Below are 13,898 nucleotides of genomic sequence, written 5' to 3' on the forward strand. Positions count from 1 at the left end.
AACTACCATCTACCTTCTCAAGAACTGAAAATCTTGATTGAATAGCTCGGAGAAATTCAAACCAAGTAGAGAGACCGTTATTAGCGCGTAATGCTAGAAACCAAACCAAAGCTTTACCTTGCATATGGAAGCTAGTAATTGTGAATTTGGCTTGATCTAGAATATTGTAGGAGTCAAAGAATTCTAATGCTCTAGAACACCAGCCTTCTAGATCATATCCATTAAACTAAGGGAAATCAAGGCGTAAAGACCTAGTTTAAAATGCCTCGGTGGAAGAATTTGCTTGAAAGGTGTGATTCACATTTCCGCTGGATTCGCCATTGCCGTGATCGCCATTGCCATCCACAGTGCTATCAGGATGCTCCGATTCCTTGAATTTGAATAATGCCTTGATCTGCTCGAGTTGCTCTTCTTGAGATTTCAGTATCTCGACCTTATGCTTGCACAATTTCAAGAACATCTCCTCTTGATGCTTGCGCAAATTCTCCTATATTCCGGCAATCTCCAACTTCAATGATGAAAAGCCATCTTGCAGGTCCCGTACTTCATCCGACGCCGATCGAGTCTTCGTCATTGAAATCGAAAAAAAAATTCAGTGGATCTTAGGGCTTTGATATCACTTGTAACAGTACGAAATTTGTAATGCAAATGGAATGAAAATGGAAGAATTTGATGAATGATGAAAAAAATTGATGAACAATGAAATATGTAATGAAATCTGTAAATTGTATTGAAATGGACAATTTGAGATGTCCGCTCAACCAACAATTAACAATTCACTCATTAGTATCTCTCCAATTAGACTCGTGTGCCTTATATACACATAGCACCTAAGCTAACAACTCTAACAATTGAAATGGACTTTACTAATAACTAATAAACCTAAGCCCATCCAGCCAACTACTAAAACTAAGCCCATCCAACTAAAGGTCCTGTTACAAAAAGCAAGTCAAATTGATACCAAGTCGAGTCAGTCTGGAGAAAGTGGGGTTACCCCCGCTCGTAGGTGGCAGGAAGAGTGGAGATCCCTCTTATCACCTTTTCTTTTCTTTTCTTTTCTTTTTTGTTGGTTTATTTGGGCTTTTTTATTTTTTCTTTTTTCTTTTACGCCACATGTCAACATGTAGTGTTTTGCACAAGTAATGCTTGTTGTACACAAAGTGTTCACACTTTGTACCCAACTCCTTTGTATTCCATCTTTCAATAAAATTAAATAAATAAATAATTTTAAAAAAAAAAATGGCTTAACACACTTTGTGTACAACCATTAATCTTTGCACTTTTTTTTTTTTTTTTTTTGAGAGGTTTGCACATATATTGATATTGTAGTGATGCTGACATGGTTTTTTGTTTGCTTACCAATTTTTCAGTTAGAAAATTTAAATGGAAAGATCAATTTGATAACGAGAAAAGACACAATGAGTTAAAAAGATAAAAATAAAAACTCAAGAAGTGGCTTCAAAAATAGTTAAACACTGACCAATATAATAAATTTTCCTAGATTTTCTTCCCAACCCATTCCCATTGCTCAAAAAAAAAAAAAAAAACCAGCAACGATCCTAGCAGTACAAACATATTATAACCTCTCTTTTTTATCAACGCAAAGAACTGCCCATTTCATTTCAAGCACTCGAATCTTCATGTTCATGTGGGCTTTCCCTATTCACTCTCTTTCCCACTCACTACTACAAAACCTAAGAAACAAAGAAAACTATATTAAAAGTGAATTCTACCTAAAGTCTGTATCAAAACCACCAAGATGAACTGTACAAAACAAGACCAAGCACCCCAGAAACCCTGAAATAGCTGCTCACTTGCACAACAATAACAGCCAAGCTCAGCCCTCAAACACCACGAGAAACACTGAGGCCCCCACCCAGCAAGTTATGAACTTGGATGGATGGCTGACAGAAGGAGCTATTTGCTACTTGATAGTTTTAGTACTAAATTGGCTGAGAAATTAGTAATAGAGGTGCTAGTGTTCATGGGGCGCAAGCACATCTTACCATATTTTGTTTATTCAATCAAGAAATTCACCCCATCTTTAAGGTGTTCCTTTTGAGGTCTTTTACTGCATTGCTTTTCATTGAAGTAGTGCCTGCAATGATGGGCAGCTTATCTTAACAAATAACAAGACTAGTCTCACCCAAAAGCAGAAGCTTATGACAGAAAATGAAGAACTGATGACTACTACAACTGAAAAGGAGCACTCAGAATGCACATATCATAACAAACCCTATCAGCTTCGTAAAACTTGTAAGACCTTTTCATTTCGACATCTTTTAAGAAAGTGATTTTGGATCAAACAAAATGGAGTAGAATCCATGTGGTATGTTGCCCTAAATGGTATGAGCAGAAGAGACGGCTGCCAAAAGAGAATCTTCAAGTTTGACTCTAGCACCCACTGAGGCATCTGAGGCAGAAGTAGCTCTTTCTGTAAGACTTGCTTCTTTACTACCCTCATCCATGCGAACAACTTGGGCAAAGCTCTTCGACATCTGCTTAATGAAATCACCAGATATCGTTACAGCATTTCTGTGTTCACTATCGCCAACTACTCCAACACCCACCGGCCCCGCTTGCTGTTTCGCCTTCCTTTCTTGCATCGCTTTCTGCCGCTCCTCATAGAAATCAAAATCATCTAGAATGGACATCTCTGTTTCATAATTCTTCAAAATGTTCAACATCTCAATACCTTGTTCTAATTTCACCTGCAAAATTTTAATTCAAACAGAGGTGGAGAAACTGTAGCTGTAAGTAACTAATTTGAAAACAAACAAAAAAAAGAAGCTTATTGCAATTTCTAACATTTCCATAGCTGATGTTTATATCTGCAATGGCCCATATAGTTGAAAGAAAGCAAGAAAACACCGAACAGAAAAATTATTAGAATCCTAAATCCTTCCTCTGGAAAGGACCTTGGTTTCATGAGTATCATTTCAATTTTTGGCCATTTCAGATGAGAACTAAGATTTCTTCCAGAAAGAAACAGCCAACTCTGGTTCACAAGACCACAGCTAATGGGTTAGGATTGTTGTGGGACAGAAGAAAACATTTGGCAAAAAAAAATTTTGATAAGCAATTGAAATTTATTAAAAAGCACAAAATGCGTAATCCAAATACGCAGGATCAAAAAAAAGATATACCCAGCTAGAAGAAGAAAAATGATCAAGAGAAACATGATAGCTAGAAATATTCAAATCAAAGGCAGATGTCCAGTTCCTCCACCATCTGTTCGCAGTCCTTAAAACTCCGATCATTTCTTTCCCTCCATGTTAAAACCTTCTTTTTCTTTGATTGTTAAGTTATACACACACTCAAGGTGACCTTTGAGCTAGAGCTCATTGGAACATTTTAAATCTTATTATGGAACCAAAGAACAATCAGCAACCACACCTTCCACCCTCAGCCCAGTGGCAATAATATCAAAACCTATCATGGAACTAAAGAACAATGGATTCCTATATTGGCAAGCATCAAAAGAGTTCTGCAAAACTCCTACCTCCTGGGTGTCTCGACTATTAGTTACAGGCTTGTTGTCATTATTCTCAAGAACAATGTGACGGAACTGACTATTTGGGACATCTTTGATTATATGCCACTTGACAGAAAACTGCCCACTCCATTTATCTTGCTGCCAGTAATCCACACTCTTGTCAAAATCAACAGGTCCAAGCATTTCAGCCACTCCACAGAACTGAGCACTGGCATTCACCTGCAAATAATTGCAAAATATATATGAGTGCTTTTAAGGCATATCAAGATCCTGCCAGAATAATAGGCACAAATAAAAAAAAGACAGAAATTTCCTACAAATCGGTTTGTAGAAAAATTCATACAACTCACATATAAGAGTGATATGTGTTCTTTAAAAATGTGAGAAGCACATGTTTTTCTATTAATGCTATTAAAATAGCATGTGAGAAGCACATTCTATTCAAACAACATGTGCTTCTCACATGCCAAGGGACATATGTCAATCTTTTATGTGGGTTATATGAAATTTCTTATAAACCGGTTTGTAGGAACTTTATGTCCAATAAAAAAACAGAAAGCACTCTCAAAACAAGTACATACAACAGAAACTACAGCCAAGCACTCTCCCATCCCATGGCACCACCAGTAGCATACAACTTCAAAATCCTCATTAATCTCTTCAAAGTTCAACATAAATGGTCAAACAAATAATATCTACAAATAGAGCAACAAATAGACAATGGGGAACCCATTGATTTTAAATGACCACATGACTAATCAACATGTCTAGAATAGATAATAACAATATTAGTCCACTTAAGGGACCACATCCATTGTCTATTTTCAATGCAAAAATGGTGCAGGTCAAAAAACTAATTTCTTGGACAGGAATCCTTTCCTTGCAAAGGACATGATACAACAGTGGGTTCAACCATAACTAAAATGATACACATGGAACTCAACATGCTTGACAAAGGTAGACCAAATAGCCTAATTGCATTTCTTTCAGAGAAGTATTCCTCAAACCTAACACCAACTATGACACTTGAGATCCTATACAATTAAGTTCCAGATCACGTTAATTAGACGGAGCAACTGAAACTAGGCTTGTTTAGAAAGAAGCCAACTAAAACAAGGTCAAGGATAAAACTTTGTTGAAAGAAAGGAAGCTTGAGAAATATTATATGTAATCCCTAATTTATGCCACCACCAGAAAATCGCCTAATGATATTTCACTGGTTCTTCACCAGCCCTAACTGACAGCAGTTATTCCACAGAAATATTATCACCAAATATACATACCAAGTTGTGTTCTTTTCCCTTAAAAGCTTGATGATCAGATATTTACCGAAAAGAATAGGAAGACCGGGCAAGTATCTTGCTTCTCCTTGGCTTCAAGATAAGCAGCATCTAATTTTCTATTCCCATTTGGTGTGCTGGCCCAGACACCATATTTAATACTCTTGTGGACATTATCTTCACTGTAAGATTTAATGATGAAGAACTTGGCATCCTTGTACTCGGTGACAAAATCTGGCCGGTTATATGCATTGTCATGGGTGTTGGCAGTAGATGTGCTCCTCTTATTATTGTCAACCGAAGAATTATTGTCAGCTGTGATTTGACTCTTTGGCTTTGAGGCTCTTGGTCCTCGGTTCTGCTCACTGAGGATATCGGGAGTACCATTACAACTGCATAGAGAACCACTAACCCTGAGATGTCTTCTGCTATTTTCAATTGAAAGCCAGCTCCGACTGTTTGGTCCCAAACCAGAAATGGATGCACTTCCAAAGCTTGAGCCCTGATTGAAACCACTGGGCAGATAGCCTCTATTATAGGAGTTTGAGCCAGATCCCAACCCATACAATGACTTTTGCTGTGGAGAAGCCTGAAGAAAATTACATAGCATTATCACTTTAGAGTACGCTTTATTTCACCTAGGTTCAGATGTCAATGAAAGATAAGCAAACATTGCAGTCACGAACAAAGACACAATGATGGCAATCAAAGAATTAACAACATCCCACTACAAAGGCTCAAGTTACATCTTACGTTCTTCAATTCTACTTAATTAAATTTGACACTTCAAGTTTGAACCCTATCAAATTTCATGATGAGTGACATGTCATTTTAGGATGCACATCGCTGTATTGCATATTGTTGTTTTTTAATTTGCAGAAAAGAAAAGTAATAACTAGTAATACCCATACTGATAAATATTTTTTGGGAGCATTTACTAGTAATTCAAAAGTTTCCCAGAAAAAATGAGACATTCAACTCTTTATTTTCTTTCTGTTTTACTTTCATTTTCTTTTTCTTTTTTACTTTAACAAATTTTATTCCCCTCATTATTTGGAATGAAGGGCTGCCGGTGGGATATATTAAAATTAGTTTGATCTATATCATAGACAAATTTTCCCTTGGCAAAGGTTCCTCCCTTGAGAAAGGTTCCAGCCCTAGTAAAGGCCGGCGTCCTACAGAAGGTTATCCCCTACTGAATCCTCCCCTACAAATAGGTTCATGCTCTACAGCAGAAAGGCAAGGGTCAGTCCCCTAACGTCAAGCAATGGAAAGCCTCCACTTATGAAAGCACGAAGATCAGTTCAATTGAAAGCGAACCTGGCTTTCATTTGAGACTTCACTCATCCGATCCAAAAGTGGGCTGCTAAGGAAACTCTTGAGTAGAATTCAGTAACTACAGTTCCAATACTTGATAAATATATATATGACATTTGCAAGGTTTTGGACCAACACATAACACAGTTCAAGCTAAACCAATGCATGGCAACTCCAATCAGGCATATGTGGGGAAATCCCATAACATATGCGGGTTGCACATGACAAGTAAATTGCATTATAATTAGCATTACTTTTTCTTTTTTTTTATTGGAAAATAATTCAGACACCCAATGGAACTTAAACGCATGACCTTCATCAACCATTCCACTCTTATGACTGTGAAAGTGCCATCTAGCCCAAATGCCATTCTGGCCATCAACTACAAAGGACAAGACAACAAATGCATATCGTATCATTTTGTAAGCTAAAAATTTGACAAGTTTTTATGTAACCTGAATCTCATTGAAATGCTAACAGAGAATGGTTGTAGAAAAATATTATCTTTCTGTTAGTCTTTTTAATTTTTTGATAAGTAAATGTTTTCATTAGTCTTCTGCAATAAAGAGAGTAAGAAAAAAATAAGTTACTGAATTTATCTATCAGCTTTACCAATTCTAATGCATAGTCCAACTTGCATCCTGAAAAAACAAGCATAACCTTCTAAACAATATTTTGACATTGTGCATATATGGCCAATGTCTTTTTCATTGTATGAAGACAGTCCACCAAAATGCCTATGTAGCTTCTAATGTAAATGCTTAGAATAAATTAAAAACCGAGTTTCTGATGCAAGTAATCAGGACTTGAAAATTCTCAACTAGAAAATTTAACATTTTGTGCCTAGAGTAATATCTAAATTCTCCCTTTCCCCTCACTTTGGTAAAAGGAAAGGAACCAGATTGTCAGTTAGAAAAAGTAAAATAAAACAAGGTCTTCAAAAGAATGTCCACAAATAGAGATGCATATGTAAGAGAACAAACCATTCCAACATTCTGTCCAAATGACCCAAGTGGGCCAATAGGCTGTGGAGATACTGCTGGTGAGAATGGCATCAAAGACCTCTGCCTGTCTGAAGGTTTAGACCAATCCGACCAAAGTCCTCCAGATCTTAACCCATCAATTCCTTGCTGAGAATCATGATAACCTAGACCACCAGGAAAGCTGCCTCTGTTGAAGGATCCCACAGGAGGATAAGCTGGCCTTTGTCCAAAAATCATTCTATCACATTGTTGGTCAACACTTACTAAGCTAGTCAGCTCTGGCTGTGAAACTGGAGTTGGTGAAGTAAGGTATGGCATGCTAGGAGGAACTAACTGCTGGTAATAAGGTGGCCCAGAGAATGGAAATTGCTGGGGAGAGTATATTTGTGCATCTCCACCTACAGAAGGCAAAGGTGTTGTGACCGGGGAATATGGTCCATATGGCATTTGCGGATTGTAGCCATATCCAGAATGGAACAGTAGAGAAGAATTGTCATTGTAGACACCCTAATTAAATTAAAAATAAAAAATAAACTGTAAGTTTAATCTGGGAGAGGACATGCCAATATGAGCAGAGAAAAAATACTTACAGGGGATCCTATTTCCAATCCCTCAGCATTGACGTATGGAGAATATTCATCCCATTCACCATTGGCACCGTCATAACCTGATGTTCCATCACCCAGATAAGAAAATGGAACCTTCTTTTCTAAAAAGTGTCGGTAAGATTTTATTTTATTTTAATTTTTTTTTTGTTAGTAGTGTTGTTAAGATAAAGCACAACCACAGGGATACAGTAATACATTGCCATTTAGCCTCTAACCATAGTAAGAAACTTCTTCATTCTCCGTAACAAAGAAATCTTAGAAGCTTGATCCTATTTACAGGACTAATAATCCTGACTAGATATTCTACCATGTAAACTTAAGCTCCATCAAATTATCCAATTTTCACAATTTAAACTCAATGGATGAGTAATGTTGGAAATACATCATCACATAGATTATTGAAAGGGTAAAGAAATTCATCACGAGTAATGTAGGAAATTCATAAGTATCTCTGATTTTCTTTTTCCTTTTTTTTTTTTTAATAAGTAATCGAAATATCATTAAATGTGATTCCGGAGGATCTAGCTTCAGGAGAACCAGTAACGGAAAGCGCAAAGCGCAACCCAGGTACACATAAAATATACAAATAAAATATACAAGAGAAATGCCTATCTAGAAGGAGAAAAAAGAAAATCATTAAAACTAATAACCAATGGAACTAAAAACGCAATTGTCCAAGAATAAAGAAAATAAAAAAAGACTTGAGCTCCACCAATGTCCTCTTTTGGTCCTCAAAATTTTAATCATTTATTTTCCTTCAAAGGCACCACAAAAGGCAAAAGGGCACCATCATCCACACGACAGCACTCTAAGAGCTACCACCCGTCTACAAGAAAGCAAATAAATCAACCACATTGCTATGCATAACCCAGTACAACCCAAGGTGACTGAAAAAAGCATTCCATAAGGCGCAAGCAACCTCAAATGATGGTCTACGGACACCCCATTCCTCCTGCATATGCACCACCTATCGAACACAATGACATGCCGCTTCTTAAAATTGTCCATGCTAAGGATCTTTTTTAGGGCCACCAACCAAGTGAAAGAAGCCACTCTCAAAGGAACCTTGGTCCGCCAAATACTCTTCCAAGAAAAATGAATGTCATCATTACGTACAAGACCCTGTAAAAGAAGCTACCATCGAACATGCCTTTGTTTGAAGGGGCCTACCAAAGCTTGTCTTCCCCTTCCCATCTCACTCTATAGGTATAAAACAAAATGAAGAACGAAGCCAAGCCATCTATCTCTCAATCGTGAGCCACTCTAATAAAACTTAAATGCCAAGACATCTATCTCTCAATCGTGAGCCACTCTAATAAAACTTAAATTCCACTTAAAGGAACCACTAGAAAGATCCAAATGAACTGCAACAGAAGCATCCTTTACAAAAGCAATAATATATAAATCTAGGAAATCTTCCTTAAGGGCCATCTCCCCACACCACACATCATCCCAGAATCTAATCTTGGAGCCATCTCACAGCTCAAATCTGGTATGACTAGAAAACATCTTCCAACCCCTCCTAATATTTTTCCATAGCCCCACCACATTCGGCCTAGGAGGATCAATAAAACACCACCACACCAAGAACTGCAAAATTTAGAATCCACAACTCTCCATCATGCCTCTCTCTCATGCACATACCATCACAACCATTTCCCTAAAAGAGCATGATTGAACATCCTTAAGTTTCGAACCCTAACCTCCCTCAAAAATTTGAGAGCAAACCTTGGACTAACTAACCATGTGATATTTGAACTCTTCACCTATCTCACTCCATAAGAAATCTTGACAGAGCTTCTCTATGCGATTTGTCACACCAGCAAAAAGTAAGACTGCACAAAGGGGTAGTTATTAATCGTTAATAACTGCTAACCGTCACTAACCGCTAATCGTGTAACCGCATGGATAGGCTATTGGCTTTTTCCAACTAATTGCCTAGGGCGGTGTGATTAGCAGTAGTAGGTTAGGTGGAGGCATTTAATTTTTTCAACTACACCATACCTAATAAACTTGGCCTTGTAAGAGGCCCCCGGCGAAAGAACAAGATACTTCAAAGAAAAGAGGAAACTCCACAACCCAAAATGCCAACCTATCCACATTACCCACAAGAACCAATTCTGACTTAGCCTAGTCAACCTTCAAACCAGAAACAACTTCAAAACATAAGAATTAAGCACATAGATGGCGCAAGTGATCAGGATTGGCCCTACAAAAAACTAAGGTGTCATCCGTGAACATGTGTGATATAAATTAACCACACCAAAGTGCCTAGTTTTACTTAGAGCCTCCATGACAATAACGATTAAAAAATGAGATAAAGGGTCTCTCTATCTCAACCCACAGGAGCTACTGAAAAAACCCAACAAATTGCCATTCGCCAAACGGAGAAGTGCACTAAAGAGATACAATACACTATCCAAGAGCACCATTTCTCCCTAAATCCGCACATTCTCAACAAATACAATAAGAACTCCTAGTTGATATGATCATAGGCCTTCTTAATATCTAGCTTGCAAAGCAACCCTGGTTCACAATATCTAATCCTACTATCCAGACATTCATTCGCTAGAAGCATTGAATCAAGGATTTGCCTACCTTTAACAAACGCATTCTAGAGCTTCGAAATAATCTTCTCCACAACCCTGCTCAACTTATTAGCAAGGACTTGGCCAATGATCTTATAAACTCCACTCACAATACTAACAGGCCAGAAGTCCTAAACATCAATAGGCCCAGATTTCTTCAGGATGAGAGCAATGAACGTGGCATTAAGGCTTCTTTCAAACTTATTACAAGCATGAAAGTTATACAACACCCCCATAGTGTCTATCTTGATTACATCCTAGCAAGCTTGGAAGAAATCCATAGAAAAACCATCAGGACCTAGAGCGTTATCAATGTCCATACATTTCACCACCTCTAAGACCTCTCTCTCCTCAAACGGATGCTCTAACCAAGAAGCCTCCTCCATATCTATAGAGTCAAAAGAAAGGCCATCTAGCTTGGGCCTCCAATTGAATGGTTTTGAAAATAGTCTCATAGTATTGAACAGTATGTTCCCTAATAACAAGTTGGTTAGAATAAACTTAGTTGTTTACTAACAGTGACTCAATGGAGATTAGACCAAGTAAAAGAACCTGATGGGCCCCATGGTAGGCCGAATCTTAAAGATCCTTTGCAAGTTCCAGATGGGCCAATCACAAGGTCAAGAGCTAAGAAGATCAAGGAAGCAATGCAAGGATTGGTGCAATCCACTTGGGCCAAGTTTGCAAATTTATCAAGCAAGACCCCAACATTCAATATGGGCTTAAAAGAAGATAAACCAGCTTTAATGCATGTGATCCAAGATACATAAGGATAATATTATTGATAAGGATAAGATTATGGTAGATAGGTTTAATAGTTGAGTTGGAATGAAATTCCAACTTATTAGGATTAGATTATCTACTATATCCTAGTGGATTGACAAGGATCATATTAGAGTAAGAGGTGGAGCTAGAATATAATACTAACTCATTAGTATATTATATTAGGATTAGAATTTATTTGAATTTGAATTTGATTTCTATTATCACTTTAGATTTTATCCATTTGTATTTCTATTTAAAGACCCTTTGGGTCCTTGATGAAAACAGAATTTGATAATGAATAAAGTTTTCTTCATAGAGAATTTTCAGTTTTCTCTACTTGTTCTTTATTGAACTAAGAACTTATCAAAGGCATTTGCTTTGTGGCGTTCTCACCAATCTAGGTTCTTGAAACAAGATTTCAACGGGTCTAGATCTTCTTGACTTGATTCTTGGCTTTCTTGGGTAGGTTTCAATTTGATTGTGGGTTCAAGGGAGATCGATTCCACGGGTTCACATCATTTGGTATCAGAGCTCAGGCTCCAAATCAGGTCTTATTTATCATCTTTTTCTTTTTCTTTTTCTTGTTTTTTTTTAGTTCTTGCATTTGGAGTTGTGATTCCTTCTTCATTCTCGTTAATTTCGTGTGTTAGAATTCAAATCTATGATTTTCACAATTGATTACTCGTGTACTTGATTCAATAATTCAGATCTATGAATTCTTTCATTAATTACGCAAATCTTTGCTTTAATTTTCCAGATCTGTATTCTTTTTCTCCATAATTGAATTCCATTGATTACGCAAATCCTTGCTTTATTTTTTTCATATTTGAATTCCATTCTTAATTGATTTTGCGAATCTTTGCTTTAACTTTTCAAATCTGTAATTTCCATATTTTGTTTCCATTCTTAATTGATTACGCAAATCTTTGTTGAAATTTTCCAGATCTGTAATTTCAAGATTTGGATTCCTTTTCCATATCTGCAACTTCCATATTTGAATCACATGTCGTTTTCAATTGTCCTTTTGTCCATTTCCATGTCCTTGTTGAAATTTGATCAATCTTTTTCGGAAATTACAATTATTGTTGTTGATTGAGACTAAAAATAAAAAATAAAAAAAGAGAAACAAAAAAGAGAAAGAAAAAAAAAAAAAAGAAAGAAGAAAGAAGAAAGAAATAAATTTCGAAAATAGCTGTTTGATATACTTTGCAATCCAAAAATTGAAGTGATTTGGTGTTGATTGATCTTTATCTTCAAAGGGATCGAATGTATCATCTTCAGTATCTTGTTTCCTAATTGCTCTTTCCTTGTACAAATTATTTGAGATCCGTGTCATTTTATTCCTTTCTTGTTTCTGGAATCTATTGCTGGTTGGAATAATACAAAGTGGTGTCTTGATTTAGTTCAACTAGTTCTTAAAGAACTTGAAAGAGAAAATAGGTGTGGTGAAAGACCGAAAGAGTGAAAACACGAGTGGAGTGACAATATTTGAGTGTAAACACGTAAGGGAGTGTGTGAGGTTTTACCACTAACATTTTTGTTTTGCAGTGCATTGAAAATGTCTCATAAGAGTGATTCATCACCTAAGGAGGAGGCGGATAATTCATTCTTTGTATTACGGGCCATGCAACAACAGTTTGAACAGTTGAATTTGGTGATGGAGGAGGTAAAGGATAGGATGGATCAACAAGAAGTAGTGATTAGAAATCTGCAAGGTGGGCGAGATAGGAGGAGACGTGCGCCTAGCGTTGAAAATGAGTTTGAGAACGAAGGAGATGATGATGATAAGGAAGACATAGCATCTGAAGTTGAAATGGGTAGAGTTGACAGACCTAGAGGAGGTAGGTGTGGAAGAGGACATGGGAGAAATCAAAGGGGTCGAGATGGGGTAGATAGGAACCTTGGGAGCATCAAAATGAAAATACCATCTTTCCAAGGTAGGACTGACCCTGAAGCCTATTTAGAGTGGGAGAAGAAAATAGAATTGATTTTTGATTGTCACAATTATTCTGAATAAAAGAAGGTGAAGTTGGCAGTAATTGAGTTCACTGATTATGCGATTATTTGGTGGGATCAATTAGTGACCAATAGGAGAAGCAATCATGAGAGACCTATAGAAACATGGGGTGAGTTGAAAGCTCTCATGAGGCGAAGAGCATGAGTCCATGTGCAGTACCAGTGCTACTAGTGCCAAAGAAGGATGGGATTTGGAGGATGTGCATTGATTGCAGAGCGGTCAACAATATTACGGTAAAGTACCGCCATTCCATTCCTAGATAGATGATATGCTTGATGAATTGCATGGCTCATGTATTTTCAGTAAAATAGATCTTAAAAGTGGATACCATCAAACTAGAATGAAAGAGAGAGATGAATGAAAAACTGCTTTTAAGACTAAATATAGACTTTATGAATGGTTGGTTATGCCATTTGGACTTACAAATGCGCCTAGTACTTTCATGACATTAATGAACCATGTATTACGTACGTTCATAGGCAAATTTGTAGTCGTGTACTTCGATGACATCCTAGTGTACAGCACAAACTTAGATGAACATATTGAGCATTTGAGATGTGTGTTAGATGTGTTGAAATGTGAAAAGTTGTATGCTAATTTTAAGAAATGTACCTTTTGCATGGACAAAGTTGTTTTTCTTGGTTATGTTGTTAGTACAAAAGGTATTGAGGTGGATGAAGAGAAAGTCGAGGCTATCAAGGAGTGGCCAACGCCTAAAGGCATTACCGAGGTAAGAAGCTTTCATGGTTTAGCTAGTTTTTATAGGCGTTTTGTTAAGGATTTTAGCACCATTGCTGCACCACTCACTGAAATAATTAAAAAGAATGTCGGATTTCATTGGGGG

General features: G+C 37.0%; 1 protein-coding gene across 2 annotated transcripts in view; it reads right to left on the reverse strand.

Moving 5' to 3' along the window:
* Nucleotides 1-1,960: 1,960 nt before the first annotated feature.
* The window catches only part of LOC133863313 (YTH domain-containing protein ECT4), a 40,001-nt gene continuing 28,063 nt past the window's right edge, over nucleotides 1,961-13,898 (reverse strand). For both annotated transcript variants that reach the window (XM_062299259.1, XM_062299260.1), the window contains exons 4-8: nucleotides 7,667-7,743; nucleotides 7,077-7,583; nucleotides 4,826-5,365; nucleotides 3,503-3,715; nucleotides 1,961-2,711 (exon numbers count right to left, since the gene is read on the reverse strand). In XM_062299259.1, the coding sequence (XP_062155243.1) occupies nucleotides 2,340-2,711; nucleotides 3,503-3,715; nucleotides 4,826-5,365; nucleotides 7,077-7,583; nucleotides 7,667-7,743 (1,709 nt within the window). In that variant the 3' untranslated portion in view covers nucleotides 1,961-2,339. The remainder of the gene's footprint in view (nucleotides 2,712-3,502; nucleotides 3,716-4,825; nucleotides 5,366-7,076; nucleotides 7,584-7,666; nucleotides 7,744-13,898) is intronic.

This window comes from Alnus glutinosa, chromosome 3, assembly GCF_958979055.1.
Source record: "Alnus glutinosa chromosome 3, dhAlnGlut1.1, whole genome shotgun sequence".
Taxonomy (NCBI): domain Eukaryota; kingdom Viridiplantae; phylum Streptophyta; class Magnoliopsida; order Fagales; family Betulaceae; genus Alnus; species Alnus glutinosa.